Source organism: Nomascus leucogenys, chromosome 15 (genome assembly GCF_006542625.1).
Source record: "Nomascus leucogenys isolate Asia chromosome 15, Asia_NLE_v1, whole genome shotgun sequence".
Lineage (NCBI taxonomy): Eukaryota > Metazoa > Chordata > Mammalia > Primates > Hylobatidae > Nomascus > Nomascus leucogenys.
Window position 1 is genome coordinate 91,306,424 of NC_044395.1, and position 21,814 is coordinate 91,328,237.

A 21,814-nucleotide genomic window follows, 5' to 3' on the forward strand; every position below is an offset into this window, starting at 1 on the left:
CCACCTCTCTCCAGCATAGTCAATGAGTAAAGGACGGTGTCCTTCAAGAAATTTCCTTTAAAACATAGCTTCCAGTGGTGGCACCTGAGATGACCACTGAAATGCCTCAGTTGGTCTCACAGAGCTGACGTTCCTGAGCATGTGCACCTGAGCGAAAACCCTAACTAATATCAGTTTCCCACGTTGAAATTACTGCTCTAGGACTGACAAGCTAGGACCTGATAAGTCCAACAGCTGGACTGAAGCTCGTATCTGCCTGCAAGTCCACAGAGGGATGCCACAGACAATGAGCAATAGCACATCCAATTCACAATCACCATTTTACTTGCCACAGATATAGAATTTCTCGTCTCCTTTCTTCCTCTGTCCTTCAACCCAGTTGCACCATGGGCATAGGTATTTCCTCTCTATTTCTATTTATACATTTGGTACAGGGTGACAGCCTATTGATAGTAGTTTCATATTCCAGCCTCGTAGAATTAGAAAATGCTATAGCTGGCAGCAGGCACCCACTGAATATCTACGGTTACACGGTCAGTCCATTTATTTTCATCAGCTTTCTCCTGAGTGGTCTTTGTTGATCTTGCTTTGTAGTTGCTTCTGGCCACACAGTCCCAAACCATGCCATTTATGCAGAATTCTAATTTATTGTGTTAAGAACAAAACTGTTACTCTTTCTTTCCACTTACCTAGCCTCGTAGAGGGGACATGGGGTTGAGATATGTTCAAAGCCAGGAGGGAACCAGAACCAGCGGTTCAACAGAAACAACTGAGAATCACCACTGAGTCTAAATTTCCCGTAACTGGGGACATTTGCATCTGATTTTGTGATGTACTAGAATAATGCAGATTTGTGCGTTTTGATCATTCGCTTCCAAATGATGCAAAAAAAAAAAAAAAAAAAAAAAAAAAACGCTGCCATGGTGAATCACAAATCTCTCAATGGCACTCAGCACACCTGGGCTGTTATTGAAGGTTAGCTCACACATGCTTCAACAGCCACGAGCCACAATTTGTAAGTGAGTCTCTGACAAAAGAGAATACATTTATATTTATCCTTCTGTTGTCATTTGTTTGATTGTTGCTTTGTTTTCTTAATTAGAAAAACAATATTTCGTTATGATAAACAATCAAGAAAACAAACAGAGATCTAGGGTTATTGCCCTTCAAAGCTACCTTTGCATTTTGAATCATTACTAATATATCCTGTTTTACAAAGCTGACATAAGCATCCAGATAAAATGCTTCTTATTTATAAATACTGTTAGTTATTCTCAGAAAGACTGCCAGACTTTCAGGCATATCGCTTTTAGTTTACTTGCTTAGAAACATGCAACTTTACCCTAACACTTAATCAGGCCACAAAAGCTAGAGAGGTGGGCAGAAAAATTCAGTTCTCCTGAGGAAAATCCCAAATGCTTCTACACTGTTGATTAACATCTGGATCACCTTAAGGGTGTTTGTGAACCAGCAGGAAATAAATTTTTGGAGTAGGCCATGGACTTAGGGATGGTTGCTTTAGTATTTAATAATAAATCATTTTCAGTTGATAGAAAAATACTGAAATCTGACTTACATATATGAGGCTGATTCAAATTTGATAAACATGTTCCCAAAGGAAATTACTGCATTTATTAAAAGCCTAGAATGGCTGAACAGATTTGCAATGGTCTTATCCTACAGTCCTTGCTGAAGGTAGAGAAACTGTTCCCCAGTCCACCTTTCAGCCAACCCAAGAGGAGGGTCAAGAGTAAGGAAAGAGCAGGGCTGTTTTTAGTCTAAGCTAAAAGTGGCTATGAACTACCAAGATACCCAGGGCTAGCTGTCGTCTATGAAGTAAGTGTCGCTGCCTTGCTGGTAAAATGTGATGTGTTGATGACTGTTACATTACATCTAAAATCCCATTTACTAGTAATAGAAAAGTTCAGTTAAGACTTTTGCCTTATGTCTCCTGATGCTTGATACAGCGTTGTGTGATATTACCAATTTTCGCTTCAGGCGTATTCACATGCAACAGTGACGACTTCACAAGAATTTGCGCATTTGATCCAGGGTGAAATTATGCCATTTTCATAGCAAATCAACTTTTCCCTGGGAGGAAAGTGATAGGTACTTTTGCACCTTGAGAGATGTCTTTGTTTTCAAGGAATGAAAACAAAAAATTGTCTATAGAAGGATTGTGATTGAGTCATTCTAGGGAGAGGCCCAACTTGCCAGAGTCCTCTTGGCTCCCTTTCCAATAGGGAGCAAGTTTCTTAACCTTCTTGTTTTGACTTTCTTGCTTAAAAAAAAAAAAGACAAAACAGAAGTCACATGCAATCTTTTTCTCCTATATGGCGCACAGCTGCGCTGGAATACCTTCACATCTCTAACATCACACAGCACAGAGAGAAAATGTCGGTAAAAGGGCAAATTGCTGTTGATGTAACATGTGAAATTTCACCTCAATGTGCTTTGCTTTTAGTGGTGTCAGAGGCAGCAGGAATTTATTCATGCAGCCCTACTGATTTGCAGACTGGGAGTAAATACTAGGCCTTTTGCAGCGATTACCAAGAGCCCCCTTCAGTAGAAATGATATACTGCCTTCCTGCATCACATTAAAGTGGAGGATTGAGAAGTGAGCCCAGCTGAGCCATTCTGTACACACCTAGCCAGAGTGCAATTTATATTCATACAGAGTTGTGAGTGGTTTTCAGAGGAAGACAGGGAAGAAGAGCATTTCTCTGGAAATTTTTCACCAAAAGCAGAAACTAAACTCTGATTTGTCACTGCTATTTTTTTTTTAATGTTTCTTTCTTCTTCTTGTAAATTCTTCCCTTCCTGTAGCATTAATACCTAAGACTGCTAGGGATCTCCCTTGATTTCTTTTTCAAAAATAAACCTTCCATAATTTTTCTTTTGAATAGTGCATATATCCTTTCCCTAAGCTTTTGAATTGAGGACACAGTCTATGACTTTTGATCACTGGGCATATATTGGGAATTGCCAAGCTTTACTCTCATGAACAGAATCTAACTGTACCCCATAAAAGGTCCTGGATTGTTACTACAGGTGAAACTGATGAGAAATTGGAGAAGAAAGCATTGATTTGTGTGGCATTTGGTGGCCACCAGCCATTTCATTTGTATTCAGTATATTAAGGATTTTAATACAGAAGTTTGGAAAATATTGTGGCTGAGCCAGAAAATATCAGCTAGGGTCAAATTTAGTGTTTAGTGGTCAGTCTTTTTGTATTATCATATTCCATATATGGAATGTTTTATGGAATGTTCAATTATATATAAAAATTATTTTACATAAGCTATTTGATCCTGTGAAATTATATTTCACTAATGACTAGTAGTTTCCTTCTTTTCTTGGAAGAAAATACACCGAAGATAGTTATTTTGCTGGCATTATTTTGTCTAGTTTTGTTGCCTTTCCAGGAACAAATATGAGGCATCCAATGTCACTTTATGTAAAATGCGGGGGGTAATAACCTTTAAAAAAGTCGCTGGGTGCAGTGGCTCATGCCTACAATCCCAGCACTTTGTGATGTCGAGGTGGGAGGATTGCTTGAGCTCAGGAGTACAAGACCAGCCTGGGCAAAAAGGCAAAACCCCATCTCTACAAAAAATATAAATATTAGCCGGGCGTAGTGGTGCATGAGTGTAGTCCCATTTACTTGGGAGGCTGAGATGGGAGGATCACATGAGCCCCGGGAGGTCAAGGCTGCAGTAAGCTGTGATCATGCCACTATACTCCAGCCTGGGCGACAGAGCAAGAACCTGTCTCAGAAAAGATAGAAGGGGGGAACTGCATGAAAATAAAAGATAAATAATCATAATGTCATAACAAACATGAGTATGTGCACATAGCTATACCAGCAAAATACAGCAGAAAATCCAATGGTTCTAATAGGAGTTAATGGTGGAGATGTACCAGAGACAGCAGCTTCATGGATGGTGACACCACAGTGTCTGTGGCTTGAGGACCCTGCTGCCGTCGGATTCTGGCATAATTTGCTCTGATCTCCATCAGTTGTTTTAACTCTGTTAAAAAAAAAAAAAAAAAAAAAAAAGGAAGTTGAGAGACAAGTCAATGTTATAGAGAATAATTAAAAGTCCAGGATGATGAAAAACTTGAAGACCCCTCACAAATCCTTGGCTCCCACCCTGGGCTCTCTCATTACAACTCTGACTTCTTATCACATCAGATATGTGTTAATAGTCTTTGGATTGCTAGGGAATGGAAGTTGCTAGAGAGGACTTCTTTCCAGGTTTATTACAAAGCCTGAATTGGAAGCTAACCTAGAGCTGATCTAAAAATTGTACCCACTGAAAAGACAGAAAGCAGCAGTGAGAACAGTGTTCAGATTTTATGGCAAATGGCATAAAACACTCTTTTAATTTTGTCAGGGGTTTGTGTGAAAGAAGCCATTCTAACAGCTTCTGGTTTGTTTTGCAAAATCCAATTGATTTTTTTAAAAACCCGATGTGATTCTTTGAGGACTTTCACATACTAAATGTTTTTTGATATTATAGTGCATAAAATAAGTTATCATAGATTGGTTTTGAAACTCCCAGACTGCTTTATTTTCTTCCTACATACTTAAGCCAGTAGGTCACAGAAACATCATGAGTGGAATGATTAAGTAAATGTCCCTTAATGGGTATAGGCATGTAATTGCATTTCTATCTTTTCTTTTTTAAGGCATTCTGAATATTTAGATTTCTAATAAACGATTATTACGTACTTATTTCAGAAAAAAAAACAATAAAATGGCAACAGTAAAATAAGTTTCTAAAGAATGACTAAATCAGACTTTCTGCGATCAGAGATTTCCTATATCCTGGAATATATATATATATATATATAAAATGAGCTATAGCTCATGGGAAAGAACTGAAACAATAGGAGGAAACCACTAATCCTTTCACCATGAAGGTAACATGGGGAACATATTGTCATAGGAAAGAAATAAACTTTCATACGATGGTAATCTATGTATTTATAGAATTGAAGATGCAAAAATGAACATTTGTCTCCATAGCTTTATCAAAGATACACAGAGCTAACATGGAGGAAAATGGTAGAAAGAGCAATATTTGCATTTCCAATACTTTTTCTCTTCCAGTCACAGTTTTTATTGTTGACAAGCTTGTTTCTGGGAAGGCAGCCGACATCTCTCTCTGTCGTTGGATACCCTTTTGGCTAGCTTGCCTGAAGCATATTTAGCTTTATTTCTCACACAGGCTCAACAAACACAATACTGCAAGGAAGGTGTGGTACAGGCAACAGAAACCCATCCCAGGAATATGGAAGACGAAGCTTAGATAATGAAAGGACTGGGAAGGTACCTCCTACTGCACACGTTTGCTCACTATTCGATTTTACTGTAATTATTTCACGTGTGTTCATATTTTTAATTAGGTTGAAAACTCTTAGAAAAGGAGCCTAGCTTATGTTTATTTTATAACCTACATACTTTGGGGATACAGAAAGCTATTAACTAATACTTACTGATAATAAGAACCTCATCATTTGTGTGTTCTTCTAAGTACCCATGTAGTGAGGGTCACCATAAGCCGGGTGGAAGGGTAGTGATGGGTGATGGGAACAGCAGAAAACAAAGAATAAAAGGACTGGTGCCTCATCCATAATGTAGGATGGTGCAGGAGGAATATTTGTGCCTTCCCTCAGAACAGTGCTAGGCATCCTAATAAATCCTGTCTCCCTACTTTTTGGTCTCCATTTCTATCCTTTTGTCCCTTCTGGGCTAAATGTAAAGATAGAATTGCAACTGTTTGAGAAGTTTTTGGTTTGCCTACATTACATATAACATAGTAATAATAATTTTATGGTGACTTCTTAAAAGAAAATATGTACTATTACTAATATAGGATGCCAGACCATTCATTATCTAATCTTTTAGTTTCCTTTAGAGTGATAACAATGTTCTTCGGAATCTCCCAAAAATTACATCTTTGCTAATATATACCTACCTACAAATACTGGCTTTAACTTCAGCAGGATATATAGGATAAAGATCTTGAGTTCATTCAATAACAAATATATGTCCTTTTCAATTTCTGTCATTTATCGAAGAAAATTACCAACAAATAGACAATATAATAACTCTAGAAAACACTTATTACTAAAGAAAAGAAACTGCAAACCATATAATTACTATTAATAAAACATTAAGTTTTAAATAATTTGAAAAATAGGAAATCAGTGGAGCTTCACTTTCCTCAGGGTTCATACTAGGGGAATACCTTCAAATGAGGCTCTCAGTATTTCTGCAAATAAGCCCCCTGGATAAGGTTCAAGATTAACTGAAATGCGATTGAATTATCCAGAGCAAACAGTGTTAACACGAGGTTCCAGCACATAAATATATAAATTTAACTTCCATTACATGGAGTAGAAATGCTTGGGGGGGATAATTATTAAAAATCATTGTGATGGGATATAAGCTCTTCGAAGAGAAGATTGAATGCTTTAATTCTTCAAAGACTTGATGGAAAAGAAACTATCACGCATACCTTTTGGGGTTTTGAAACCATGTCCCATAGACACACAGATAACCATATCTCGCTCTATGTCGTCCCAGGACTGAATTGGCGCTGCATCGGGAGTGTACAGTGCTCTAGCTGGGTGGGTCATTTTGAGACGAGAGGAGCAGTCTTGCAACAGCTGAGACACAAAGGGACAGCCACATTTGAATATGGAATGGCACAATATGATCATGTATCAAAGAACCAACTCTTCTAAGAGAACTATGATCCCAGTTTGGTTATTTGCCCACTGATAGTTGTTAGACACAGGTATAGAAGGGATGGGAAGAAGGGCATACAAATGTTCCCTAAAGTGCTTAAACAATGAGGAGCTTCAGGACTCTCCAGCGAAGCTTACCTTGTAGTTCCATATTTTTTCATGGAAGAAGGCTTCTCACTATTTAAGAAATTCCTAAATATGATAAAAACTGGATCGAAAATCTAGACTTCTCAAAATAGCTAAAAACAATTTTTTTTAGTGACCAAGGAACTAGAATGACAAAAGGTGAGGAGACCCAGGCTCTGGCCTCTTTGTTACTTCAGACAGGTAACTTTGCTTCAAAAGAGTCTCCTCAATGATAAAATGAAAATTTTGGTCTAAGACTTCACTGGCTCTATGATTCTATGGTTAAAAAGTCTTTTGTTTTCAACTGATACATTTTAAAGCCTCCTAGAGACGCTTTATTAAACTTCTCTCAATTTGTCTTGAATACTTACTCATAAAAACACATGTAGAGATACAGGGTCAATGGTACTAGAAAGATTAGTCAACATGCTGCCAGACCCTTGAGGGCAATTCCATTAAAATGTAAATAAAACTTTAAGACAAAATAGTAAAAGCAAGCAGGAAGAAAGTGAGAGGTTTCTACACACCCGCCTGTATGGCTTTCACCTATTAGAGGGCCAAAAGCTTGTTCCCCCAAAATGCAGGTGCCAAGTCCACATCAGCCCTCCAAATCACCATCAATACTTCTGTTTATAGATCTGTTTAGATGCTACAACTCACAACAAGGCAGAATGGCAGGGGTCAGGGCTGGGCATGTGATGACACCTTGCATCTGGCAAATGCATCAGTAATATAAGCCAAGACAAGAAGAGTGATGGGGTGATGCAATTCAAAAAGCACAGCTTTTCACCCAGTATTTTGAGTAAGGGATGAATGGATTGAATTTAATAATAATTCAAATCATCCAAAAATATATTCCCCTCTATAGAATAGGATAGTCAGAGAGGACCAACAGGAGAGTAGTCTTTTTTTAATGATTATTAAATTATTTTATTTTTACTTATTTATATATATTTTATCATACTTTAAGTTCTAGGGTACATGTGCACAACATGCAGGTTTATTACGTATGTATACATGTGCTATGTTGGTTAAATGCAGCCCTACTCCTGCCAAATACCATCCAGTCAGAAGCAATTTGATTAAATACTCTGCATACAAACCAATCCTACCACCTACCATTGAGGGAGGATTCTGACAGCTCCCAAGTAGATGTCTAGGGTGACCAAAGAGAACTAACCTGTTCTGTCTGTTATCAAAAGATCTCTCCTTGTACAAGGAAATATAAATAGAAAAATCAACAATAGCAACAATGTAAAGCTAATGAAAATATTCTACAACATAAAAAAGGGTACATTGTACTCAAGGTGAAGATTTTGAAAAAGATTTACAGCAGGAGTACATTTTCAAAAGTATCTGTGTTGTGTTACCCCCAAATTCAAAAAGTATGACTTCCATAAATACACACACAGATACATACAGAAACGGGACAACCACAGCTTAAAGGAAAGGAGTATTGCTCAGATACAGGAGAGATGCTGAGGCTGCTGATAACAGTAACACTGATTAAAACGTATTGACACATTTCTAGGGACTGGGTATTTTTCTAAAAGTTCTCAAGAACAATCTAATTTTGTTCTGTGGAAATAATTAGTTTCCACCTTTTGTTGATGAGAAAAATGGAGAACAAAGAGGTTAAATATAATAACCAAAGTTGTATAGCTGCTAGTAAGAGAAGAAATAGGGTTTCAAGTGAGGATGAAGAGAGCGCTGAATGACAAGAGGAGAGAAGGTAAGAAAGAAAAAAGACTCAATATTACAGAAATTCAAATCAGTATTAGGGCAGACTAGGTGGAGAAGATCTCACAGGATACAGAAAAAGGAAAAGAGACAAAGTGTATGAGAGAGAAAAGTTAAACATTTATAATGTCAAGACATCAGATATTAAACCTATACATTATTGGTGTTACTGGAGAAGAATCTAGAATACATTAACCTTAAGCAAGTATCAAAAAATAGAAGAAAACTTTCCTGTTCCAAATAAAGATCTATGTCTTCAGATAAAGTAAGCTGATAAGGCAAAGTTTATGAACAATATGACTAAGGTTTAAATATTACAAAGCAAAAAGTGTGGATTTCAAGCATGGGAGAAAAATTCAGTTATATTTATACTTTGTTTTCTGTAACACTGAATACCAAAGAAAATGAAGCAAAATCTATGAAGTTATGAAGTTTTTAGGGGAAAAGATTTTAACATAAGAATTCTATATCCAGCCAAGTTACAATTTATGGTTAAAAGAAACAAATGATGTCCTCCAATATACAAAACCTCAGAAGACATGTCACACACAAATATTTCCGATTATTAGGAAATGAATCCAATTTCTTGACTATGGGAAAGTCATAATATAAAATGACTGATGTTACGCACTAAGACTATCAGAACATGATACGCCTGCTGCAAAAGTAATCAGAAAATCAATGAATTACAACTTTAAAAATAAGTCTTCATAGAGAAAAAAAAAACGTGAACGACCAAAAAAGGAGGTGGGCAAGAAAAAGAAAACCAAAGCATTCTTTCTCTTTTTTTTTTTTTTTTTTTTGAGACAGGGTCTCACTCTGTCACCTGTGGCGTGATCACGGTTTGTAATGAAGCCTCGACTTCCCTAGGCTCAGGTGATCCTTCCATCTCGGTCTCCCAAGAATCTGGGACTACAGGCATGCACCACCACGTCCAGCTAATTTTCGTTTTTGTAGAGACAGGGTTTCACCATGTTGCCCAGGCTGGTCTCAAACTCCTGGGTTCAATCCATCCCCCCAGCTCAGCCTCCCAAAGTGTTGAGATTACAGGCATGGGCCAATATACTTGGCTTTCTTTCTTTTCATTCATAAAGATAAAAGATGTTTTCTTCTCTTTCTGTTGTTACGAATTTTTTTATGATTATAAGCAATGCAATAAAACATAAAATCAGAATAAGAGAAACAGTTCCTTTAAAGGAGTAAGCAAAATCACCATCATGTGAATTTAATATGACTTCATTCTTAGAAAACTTAGGTGAATCAAATGAGAAATTAATGAAAATAAAAGCAAAGTGTCCAAATACAAAATAAATGTTAAAACATTAATAGTTTATCTGTTCACTGAAAATAGGCATTTTGAAAATACAGTGGGGGAAAATCTATCCCCAAAACAAAGATCAACTAGAAATAACAATTATTTAAAAATCTAAGACCCTTGTAAAAAAAAAAAAAACTATACAATTTTGCTGATGGACAAGAAAACAGTATACGTAAGTCTTTTTTACATATGCTAAAATAAGCATATTTTAGCATATGTAAAAAAATACATAAATAAAAGAATACCACAGCCTTGTTGTAGAAAATGAATAATGTAAAAGGTATAAATTCTTAGGAAATTAATTAATAGTCTAATACAACTTCAGTCAAAATCCTATAGGATGATTTTATGATGTTGAACTGTAATTCCAAAATTCATCTTTAAAAATCAACAGGCAAGAATATTCAAGTAAAATCTGACAACAAAGTGCAACAATGAGCAACTTCTTTCAGATATTAAAATATAAATCTATATAATTTAAAAAGTAATACATACTTAACTTAAAAGCAGAAGCTAGTATATGTACGATTTTAGCATAACATTGGTATTTCAACTCAGAGGGGAGGGAAAAAAATATTAGTCAGTGAATAGAGCTGAGGTAATTTTAAGCAAACAAAGCAGAGAAAATAGCTTCACTCAAATTTTACACCAGAAAAAGGAAAAAAAAGGAAAAGTAAGAGAAAACCACAACTGCAAAAAAATTAGATGAAAAAGCAGGTGAATCTTTACATGACCTCAGAATGATAACGGACTATCTGAACATTAAGAGCAATGAACAAACTTATAAAATGTATTACTTTCTATACATTAAAAAACTCCATAGACACAATAGTAAATTGGAAATTTCTTACAATAAATCTAATAAAGTTACATGTAATACCCTTACTACTTAATAAAAAGCTTTTATCAATATGAAAGATATATATAATAGAAAAATAGCAAAAGACTTAGGGAACTCAGAGATAACCAATGAGGGATAACACAAAACAAATCAAAGTCACCTCAACAAGTAATTAAAAATATATAAATTGAAATATGGGTATAACATTTTTCTTCTGTCGAACTTGTAAATATGTTTTTAAATCACTGGATTTTGTTGCAGTGCTGTTGACATCTTCATGTATACAACAGGTGGATGGATGAGAATTCTCAATATCTACTTATGGGAGTATAAACTCCTGAAACATTCCTAGAAAACAATTTGGTGATAGGTATCAAAATTCTTAGGCATGTTTATTAACATGACCTAGCAATCTCTCTAGGAATTTATTTAAGGAAAATAATCAGAAAATAAATATAGACTGATGTATCAGTATGTTCATTGCAGCACTCTTCATAATAGCAAAAAACTAAGAACAATCAAACTGGCAAATAATAGAAATGGGATGAATAAATAATACATCAATTTGACAGAAGGTTATGATGCCATTGAAAATAATGGTTTTTTAAGAATGTTGAATTATATGGGGAAAAAGTCGCAATAAGTGAATAGAGCAGCTTGCAAACTGTATATACATGTAATCTACTATGATCACAAAGGCAAAAAAACATCATTGTTTAGCAATATATACACTAAAATTGTAATAACTGGTTATCTGTGGATGATGTAATTTTCATTTCCTTCTTGGTGCTTTTATCCTTTTTCTAATTTTAATACAATGACTACATGCTGTTTCCTAATTAGAAAACAGAATAAATGTTATTAAGATAATAAAAAAATTCATAGAGATTATTTTCAAAAAGATTACGGTAGATTCATATGGTTTTATTTTATTATTTTTCTAAATTCTTTATAATAATAGTCACTACTTTGGTTTGCTCAGGCTGCCACAGACTGGGTGGCTTAAACAATGGGAATTTATTTCTTGCATTCTGGAGTCCAAGATCAAGGTGCCAGCAGATTCAGTTCCTAGTGAGGACTCGCTTTCTAACTTGTAGACAGCCATCTCCTTGTTGTGTCCTGACATGGCAGAGGGAAAGAGGTCTCTCTCTCTCTCTCTCTCTTCCTCTTCTTATAAGGCCACTAATTGTGTTGGATTAATGTTCCACCCTTAAGACCTCATTTAACCTTAATTACCAACTAAAAGCCTTATCTCCAAATATAGACACATTGGGGTTTGTGCCTTCAAAATAAATTTTGGGGCACAATTCAATCCATAGCAGTCACTAATTTTTTTCCTACTCCAAGGAAACCAAAGGGGATGGCAGTTGAGTTTCTGACTGGAGTGGGAAAAATTAGGAGCTATATAGAGATAGGTATCTGAGAGAAATTTGTGTAGTTTGAAAAGATCCCACAAAGACATATTTCTTATATTTTTCTTTACCACTAAAATGTCACTATTCTATAGAGATCATGTTTTCTACTTACAAACAGAAAAAAAACATATAAATAATTTAACTAAAACATACTTTAAAGGCAAAATATAAATTCAATCTATGGTTATTTTACTTGGTTTCTCCTAAGACCTATTTATATGTAAAGTCAATAAATTTAGCAAAAAAAAAATTTCAATATGAAAATAAAGCATTTTCTGTGTTGTAACTGATGAAATCCTGCCCCTTGAAGGAATAATGACACATCATGCATGGAAGAAATAGACTAAGCTCTGGCTGAAGAATGACTTGTATTCATGTTCAATATTTTATCTTCATTCTCTCTGATAATATATTTTCAATGACTTTTTTCCTTTATTTTGGTTAACATTAAAAAGATATGTAGGGCATGACAACAACTGCTTTAAGGGGAAGATAAGATGTCTTTCAACTTCTACTTGTGATGCTGTGATGCTTTAGGCACTAAAGCAGGGTTAGTAATGCTTTTTTAGTTTCAAATTGGCTTCTTTTAACAGATCAACGTAGCGTGTGCTGTAAGATGTATGTAGCCTAACGTTAACTTTGAGGTCTAAAGTGTTCAAGCCAGATTCCTTAGTAGATGAAATATGTTGGCACTGAAGTGTTCTGAAATATACCTTGATGTTTAGAAGTAAGGTATTTGTTATTCTTCTAGGATCTACTTTTTAAACTTTCCATACCCTGTGGTTGCCAATTCTGCATGTACTAGTCCACTAGAAATAAGTATGTTAAACAGAAGCAACTTAATGTAACTCTCCACAGGGCTTATTTCTCAAAGAAAAGTATTGTTTGGCCAGGTGTGGTTGCTCATGCCTGCAATCCCAACACTTTGGGAGGCCAAGGCAGGTGGATCACTTGAGGTCAGGAGTTCGAGACCAGCCTGACCAACATGGTGAAACCTCATCTCTACTATAAATACAAAATTAGCCAGGTGTCGTGGTGCAAGCTTGTAGTACCAGCTACTTGGGAGGCAGGAGAATCACTTGAACCAGGAGGTGGAGACTGCAGTGAGCTGAGATCATGCCATTGTACTCCAGCCTGGGCAACAAGAGCAAAACTCCATCAAAAACAGAAAGAAAGAAGGAAAGAAGGAGAGAGAGAGAGGAGAGAGAGAGAGGAAGAGAGAGAGAGAGCGAGAGAAAAGATTATTTAGAGGAGCAAAATTACAAGCCTACCTAGGCATCTTGTAAAGCTGTTTAAAAAGTAGCTCAGTGAGGCTTGTGCATGGAAATGTAGTGCCCAAGTCACATTCTGCTCTAAACGAATGTAACAAATACAGATGAGTTAAGAAGAAAAAAATAGACATTTTCAGTACCATTCGGTTCTAAGATATCTAGTCATATTATGACCTTTAAAGACATTCTTAGGCTGGGCGCGGTGGCCCACGCCTGTAATCCCAGCACTTTGGGAGGCCAAGGCAGGTGGATCACCTGAGGTCGGGGGTTCGAGACCAGCCTGACCAATATGGAGAAACCCCATCTCTACTAAAAATACAAAATTAGGCAGGCGTGGTGGTGCATGCCTGTAATCCCAGCTACTCAGGAGGCTGAGGCGGGAGAATCGCTTGAACCCGGGAGGCAGAGGTTTCAGTGAGCTAAGATAGCGCCATTGCACTCCAGCCTGGGCAACAAAAGCGAAACTCCGTGTCAAAAAGAAACAAACAAAAAACAAAACAAAACAAAACAGAGACATTCTTAATTCTGTTTTTCAAATGTATCTAAATTTACACAAGTATCCTCTTTAAAGTGTATACTATAAATGTTTTTGCAATAACAAGGTTCATGATGAAGAAACACTGTTCTGTAATAATTGCTCACCCACAGTCTATTTTCTGAGTTTTGTTTTCATAGACCAGGTCTCCTTAGGTGAGGCACATGGGCATCATGGAACTATTGCACACTCCCTGTGGGCATGAGATACTTGCCTATCCAAATCAGAAGGACCTCTTTTTCATTCCTTGAGCTTCTGCTCATGCATTCAGAACCATTCCTAGGCCAAGCAAGAACACTCTCATTTTGAGATTCTGTAGAATTAGAGAGCTGCTGCAGGAATGGGAGAAGACAAACGCTTCAGGACCATAGGAGGGGCACAGGCAATCATAAATCAGAGAAAGATGCTGGTCCTGCAGAAAAAGCCACTAACCCTGGAGAGAGAGCCGCCTTGGTGCATTGATGACTGATGAGCCGACAACAGTTGGAGATGAGAGTAAGTCTAGCAATGTTCAAAGAGTGGGTGGGAAGAACATGGCTAAATCATCCAGAATAGCCACAGCAGTGAAAGCAGTTGAGAGAAAGTCCACATTGGATGGGATTCAAATACCATCTGGGGGTTTCATTATAGAAGGTATAGAGAAGCACTTTCAAATGTGTTCTGTTTCTCATTCTTCCAGCAAAAGTCTCAAACACTGAAACTCTGAGCTTCTTTGGAGTCAGCGTCAATAGCCAGACACCCCCAGTGAAATCCAAACCCTACCCTTCCTGCTGCCTGTTCATTTCTCACACACAGTCCATCCTCCAGAGGTATTTTATACAGCCTGACAGTGTGAAAGGATACATTCCTAACTGATGACAAAGAATCGCATGCAAGCCTCTAAAGACAAAAATACACAGCTTGGAAAAGGAAAAGGAAGAGATGCAAAGTTTCTAGACATTCTCTAAGTGTCCTTTTACACATCTAGGCCACATTAATCTTCCCAAAACATTGTTTTCACCATGCCATTTCTTTATTTACAGGCAAATAGTGGTTCAAGCACTTGAGTTTAGGATAGTGTTATGGACTAAACTGTGTCCACTCCAAATTCATGGTTAAGCCCTAACCCCTACTGTGACTATATTCGAAGACAGAGCCTTTAAGGAGGTAATTAAGGTTAAATAAAGCCATAAGAGTGGATCCCTATTCCAGTGGGACTGGTTTCTTTATATACAAGAAAAAGAAGAGACACCAGAGTTCTTTCTCTCTCCACATGCACACAAAGAAAAGGATATGTGTGAACACAGCAAGGAGGTGGCTGTCTGTAAGCCAAAAAGGGAGGCCTCACCAGAAACCAACCCAGCTGGCACCTTGGTCTTGGACATCCAGCCTCCAGAACTATGAGAAAATCAACTTCTGTTGTTTCTGCTGTTTAATACTCAGTCTAGTATTTTGTTATGGCTGACTGAGAAAACTAATACATATGTATATGGGGTCTATCATACACTTTTAAACAATCTCTCTGGTCACATCTATCTCTTCCAATTTCTCTGTCCATGGGGCACCTATTTAATAGGCTTGATGAATTCTAACACCTATATTTACTGGGTGTCCCTAATCCTTGCTAATGCTTTTTCTGCTTAAGGTGTTGAATCTCCTCCATTTCTCAAGTTCCATCAGAGTTCCTGATTGATTCCTCTGTACAGCCTTGTCTGCCACCCTAGGTGGGTACTGTACTCCACTTTTCTCAACTGATATTCCTGCCTTCACTGCTAATTTTACATTTATCACATTCTATTAGTACTTCTCTCAAAGGAATATCAGCTTCCCTATCATACAACTTTTCCTTATTAAAAAATCTGAACTTACCATAAAAAATGTAGAACACACAGGAAAACATGCAAGAAAGAAAAATAAAGGTCTCCCATAATATGGCCATCTAATAAAATCATTCTAGTCTTTTTTCTATATCTGTGCACATATGTGTGCAGAACTTAACTCCACATGCTTTACATAATGCTTCTTTCACTAAGTATATCTTGAACATCTTTATTATTATTTCAAAAAGGTAATTTTGAATTACTGTATTTCATCCTATGGGCTATATAATTCATTTAATCAACTCCCTATTGATGAGGTTTTAAATTATTCATAATCTAGCTCTGTTAGAAATAGGCTTGTAATAAATATTCTTAATAAATAATTGTTGCCTAGGTTCATTAAAATATCCTTGGGATCAAGTTCTGCTTTGATATGTACTTTCTTATGATATGTACAGCCAAATTGTCTTCCAAAGAGTTGTACTTCCAGAGTGCCCATTTATCTACATTCCCAAGTAAACCTTGGATATAGTTTTTTAAAACTCTGTCAATTTGACATATTAATTTAAAGAGACCACAGACTCCACTTTTACTTACTACTATTGATGTTAAGCTGTCAGTTATATAGCATTATTAAGTTTACAAAAATATTTCCACAGACATAAATTAGAAAAGTAATTTACAGCATCTGGCATCGGGCTCTTCATATATAAAGCTCATAAAAATTATATGATCATGGAATAAGAGTTATGAAATGCCTTTTATATGCTACACCAGAGTCACATAAATAAAAAAGTCATCCCCCAGTTAGATATAGATATAAGTAATCTTCATCAAAGTTATTGTAAGCTTTTTCTACCCTGAATCTGATAGGCTATCTTCCCCCATTGTCTCAGCTCTACCCTTTACCCATTTATTAATCATTGCATATTCTCTCAGAAATATATCAGTTCTAGGTGCAACACTTAATTGCATTTTAACACTTAGCATCTACAACATGAACTCTGATTTTTGAAAAAACCAGCAAGGAAAAGACATTTCACCTTTGTTATAGTGCTTTTTCTAGGCAGTTCTCTTCTGAAAAAGCTTTCACTATCTTTTTTAAAAATCACTTTCCTTTTTTCCCTACATGTATGAAGATCCTTTACTTGTATTCCTCATTTGGGGTATACATTTTTTCACATTTTAATCTCTTATTTCTCAAGTACAACAAATTGGTTGTCAACTTCTGATATGAAATTGCTCTCACCATTCTTAGTCAAACTCCCTGTCAAAGAAGAGTGGTCTCCCTTACACTTTGAAACTGGATTAATGCCCAGGGGCAGAACCATCTCAGGTGGCCCTGCTACTCTATGTGCCCTCACCAGCCTCCATGAACTTCTCCAAGCCAATCTATTATACTATCTTGCCTTTCCACACCCCCCACCACCACCAACATCTCTACATGACTTTCACTTGTCCCAGAAAAATTCATGAAAACATTTCACAAAATAAAAAAGACAAACTACTATTTAAGACATCATTGCAACAGATAAGACTTTTAAAAAGACTACCCAAATTCATTTATTATGTGCCTAAAGTCTTCATTTAAAGATTAAGAAAAAGTGTCAGAACTTTATCCCTGAAATTACAAACCAAAAATGAACTATTAATCCTCTTTCCTTAGTCAATACTTTAACTTTGGGAAGTGAGAATTCTGACAGCTCTAGGACTCTGGGTAGTAAGAACATGATAGGCTTTCTCTAATGAGTACCACTGTTTTTCTTAGACAGAACATATCTAGTAAATGATTCATGGTGGGTGAAAAAAGTTACTCTTGTGAACTGGATTTAAAATGGATGAGGACATATGCCACTGCACTCCAGCCTGGGTGACAGAGTGAGATCTGTCTCAAATAAATAAATAATAATAATAATAAGAAGAAGATAAAATGGATGAGGAAAATTATTTTAAAGTTTAGATTTTACCCTTTGGTGGGAGTGGGTTGAACTGGCACTGTTCTCTGCTGGACAAGTGTCCTATTCAAATTCACATCTATGTCAGACAGCATTGAACTTCACATTTTCACACATAGAAGTTCATTCAATCATGAGATCCATCCTACGAGGAAAGTACTGTTAGTATTTTATGGACAAGAAAACGAGGTTCATAGAAGTAATTTGCTTGACCAAACAATCTAGAAATATCAGAGTTGGGATTGGAACTCAGGCCTCTGAAACACTCCTTTCACACTAGATTTACCTCTGAAATAGTTTTGCCCCAGGCATAAGTGTCATCTTCAGGTCTGCCTCCATTTAGATAAATCCACACTCGTTTTGTGTTGGGCTGCTTATACAGGTTGCTCGGCTTGACTGCTATACATTTGGTTGCAATTGGAAAATTTATTTTGGATTCCATTTCTTGGATTTCAGAAAGGTGTGCCTGTCAAGAAAAGCCCAGAGAATGTTGTGTTTACAGAACTGTCTGTATAGTGTTTGTGAAGAATGTGATAAAATCAAGAAATATCTTGTAATTAATAAATTATATGGAAACAATTTTAGGAAGTAACTATTAAGTACATAGCCTCTCGTGTCACTGACTCGAGTAAATTCCCCTTGCTTCAATGAAACACTAAAGACAATAACAATCATTAGAATAATAATAATAAGGCACTCATTTTGGCAAAGCGCTTAACTTTCATTTACAATGTGAAGAAATGAAGAGAGAAGTATTTTTGGAGTTTTGCATGATGTTTCTCCTACCTGGAGATTTCTCTGCATCTAAAAGATGAGTTTTTTATTAGAATCACATCATCTCCTCTAACCAAGAAATGCATACAAGAGTATACATGAGTGTTGTTTCAGTCCTTACTTGCTGTCTTTTAAAATACGGCAGCCACCCTTATACTTTGCCAGATCCCTGCCAGGCAGCTTTTTATTCTACTTCAAGCATGTCCCAGTTCAATGCTTTGCATTCATTCCCTGGTCAGTGATTTATCCTTCTTAGCTTGGCACGAAGTCATATTTCTAGGGATGTCAATTCCTTTTGTTCTAGTAACCTTGACTTGGGCACGTGCCTAAGGTTTAGACTGAACACATTTCACGAATTTGAGAAATCTTATTAAATAGGAACATATCATTTTGATGAAAAACTTCACAAAGCAAAAAAGTTTTCCCTGGTCTCTCTCCCCGGTCCTCTCTCAACAGCTGACCTTTATCTTTTCGACTTTTTTATGTCTGGCAATCCTGACTGATTAACCAATTGGACTGATATCACTTTTTTAATTCTTCACTTCTGAATGTCTCCATTGCAATTAGTATTTTGCTCCTTGCTCTTTTTACATATTGAGACATGCCCTTAGGAGTCATGAGCAATGAAGCCAGAAGGCTCAACTTGACTACAATTATTACAATTACCTTTGTACATATCCACTGGGCCTTTTTCTCTTCTTTGCTAAGGTCATAATTTCTGGTCTCCATTCAAACAAAACAGACCCTCATATGAGCTGGCTGTCTTTTAGACAGCTACTCTCCAAATGCCAACTCAATGCTTGGCATATGCTCATATGGTCATAACTGATGAGGTGCTGAGAATATATTAACAGTATCATTTTAAAATTCAATATTGTACTTTTAAATACTCATAAAAAGGGCAGAGTCTTTAATGTCCAGAATCCCAAAGAACATACCTCTGTATGTCTTCTAAGTTCCATGAGTTTAATTTCCTCTTGAGTCTGTTCGGTCCAGCCTCCTTCAACCACCACGGGCTGCACAGGGCTCTTGGTAGGAACCATGGTGGCTGGCTGACATGCCGCTACTCGCCGCCCTGAGGAAACCAGTCTCTAGAAATTTTGTTTCTGATGATAGGCTTTCAGATTTCAAATAAGTTGATTTGGCTTTCTATGTATAAATCGTTCCACACAGGAGCGTAAGCTAAAATACTAAATATATCATATAAGCAAAGATGCCTAAAGTAATAATATCTAACAATACCTCTTCATATGGGACTTCAGGCTTTAAATAGCCAGAATTCACATATGTACTCTACAGACAGAAGAGGAAGATAACATGCTGATTTCCACACTGGCCCCAGCCTTGCATCCATGATATGGTTCAGCAGTAATTTAGTCAAATAGAATTCATGACCTTATATAGCCCCTATCATCCTTCTAGTCTTGGAACATATGTTTTGTTCTCTTTACTAATAATAAGCCTTTCCCCCACAATTAGCTTAGCAGCCTGGGGATTAAGTATTTCTAAAATAATATTAACCCAAGAGACAGGAATTTTTTTTTTCTATCTAATAATACCCAGCGAGCACGATTAGTTTCTGACACCTCTGCTGTGTCCTTTATGCTGTTAGGAAGCTGTAGTAAGAGAAAATATTTATTGGAATACTGCATTCTAAAGAATCACAGGCACAATTTAATAAGTGTGGTGATTCCAATTTATGTGTTCTTTCCACTAGACCACTTAAAATAGTTATAAAAGAGGTTTAAAAAGTCACACTTATGAAATTTTCCTTTTCTACATTGAAGATATACTCAGCCCGCATTTCATATTGATCTCTAAACTTATTAAGTAAAAATAATGCTTTCTCTTGTATCTTCTTTCCAAAAACCTATATTGAGCAACAGCTATGGGTGAGGCCTTGTGTTCGATAATGCAAGCACAAACATGTTGGAGAATGAGTTACTGCCTCAAGTTTGGTCGGGAAGGCAGACATCAAGGAAATGATTACACCAATAGTGGATTGCAACTGGGCTGCACCAGGAAAGCACAAGATATATAACAGCCCCTAAAAGGAGTTGCTAACCTAGTCTGAGGCACAACAGAAGGCTTCTTAGAGAGAGTAACACTTAGGTTCATAAAACAATAGAATTACTAAAATGAAATTGAGTCTCAATTTTGTTGCCAACATAATCTTAATGTGAAGATTTTCAGACCATAACTCAAACAAAACTGAAAATAATCTGGTACTTATAGAGTATAAAGCACTTGTGCTCTTCTAGCTCAAGTTTATGGAAATAGATCCAGCAATAAAAATAAATGGCAACAATGACTTTTCAGGGAAACCAGAACTCTATGTCCCTAATAAGCATTCATATGCAATTTATGGATGTGAAGAAAACATAATTGAATCAATCAGTCAATGAGTTACGGTGACAATGCCATTAAGGAATGCACTTTGGAGAAGACCATGGTGGCACCTCACAAATACATAACACAAATTTATAGTAAATATCGTTTTTACCCAACTCTATTTATAGAGTGCAGATAGCATTAATTTATGGCCCATACATTTTTATAAATAACATTTCAACAAATATTTTATTTAGAATGCATTTCGAACACTAAAATTTTGCTCAACTACAGAGAGTTCAGCAATAGTTTATCATTTATACTGTTGAGAGCTAGGGATTGAGTATAGAAAACAGGAAAAAACATTATGCATTTTTTGTCAACTTGCTTCTAACGGTCTTAAGAAAATGAATGCATTTGCACTATAATTTTCATGAAAGCAAAGATGCCTAAGGTAATAATATCTAACAATACCTCTTCATATGGGACTTCAGGCCTTAAATAGCCAGGATTCACATACGTACTCTACATTTGCGCTATAATTTTCATGAAGAGACATAATATCATCACAAAAGATTTTAGTTTGGGGAAAGGTTTTTATGATAAACTGTTATTTACATAGGTATGAATAACATAAATTGAAACCATGCAATAATGTATTGAATGAATTTTTTTATTTTCTTATTACATTTTCCCATATATCCTATTTTATTTCACATGAGATCAGGGGATAGTAATTATAATAGCTAACTATTAATGAGGTATGTCTCTTCCCTAGCCCTATTGTTTCATTTTCAGGATGGAGCTCCACTGATATTGCAGATTATTTTTCTGATTGGAAATTGGGGAAAATAAGCTGGGGATTCTTGGCCCATTGTTTCTCTTAGAAACTAGAGAACACAAGTGCTTTGCTGTTTTTTCATGGGATGTGTCTTGCCCAGACAGCTCTC

General features: G+C 36.3%; 1 protein-coding gene across 1 annotated transcript in view; it reads right to left on the reverse strand.

The window, feature by feature from the left end:
* Window positions 1-3,903: 3,903 nt before the first annotated feature.
* Window positions 3,904-21,814, reverse strand: part of DCDC1 (doublecortin domain containing 1) — a 451,976-nt gene continuing 434,065 nt past the window's right edge. Inside the window, 4 exon segments of the mRNA XM_030829012.1 lie at window positions 3,904-4,031; window positions 6,528-6,678; window positions 18,046-18,225; window positions 19,472-19,608. Of these exon segments, the coding sequence (XP_030684872.1) occupies window positions 3,904-4,031; window positions 6,528-6,678; window positions 18,046-18,225; window positions 19,472-19,608 (596 nt within the window).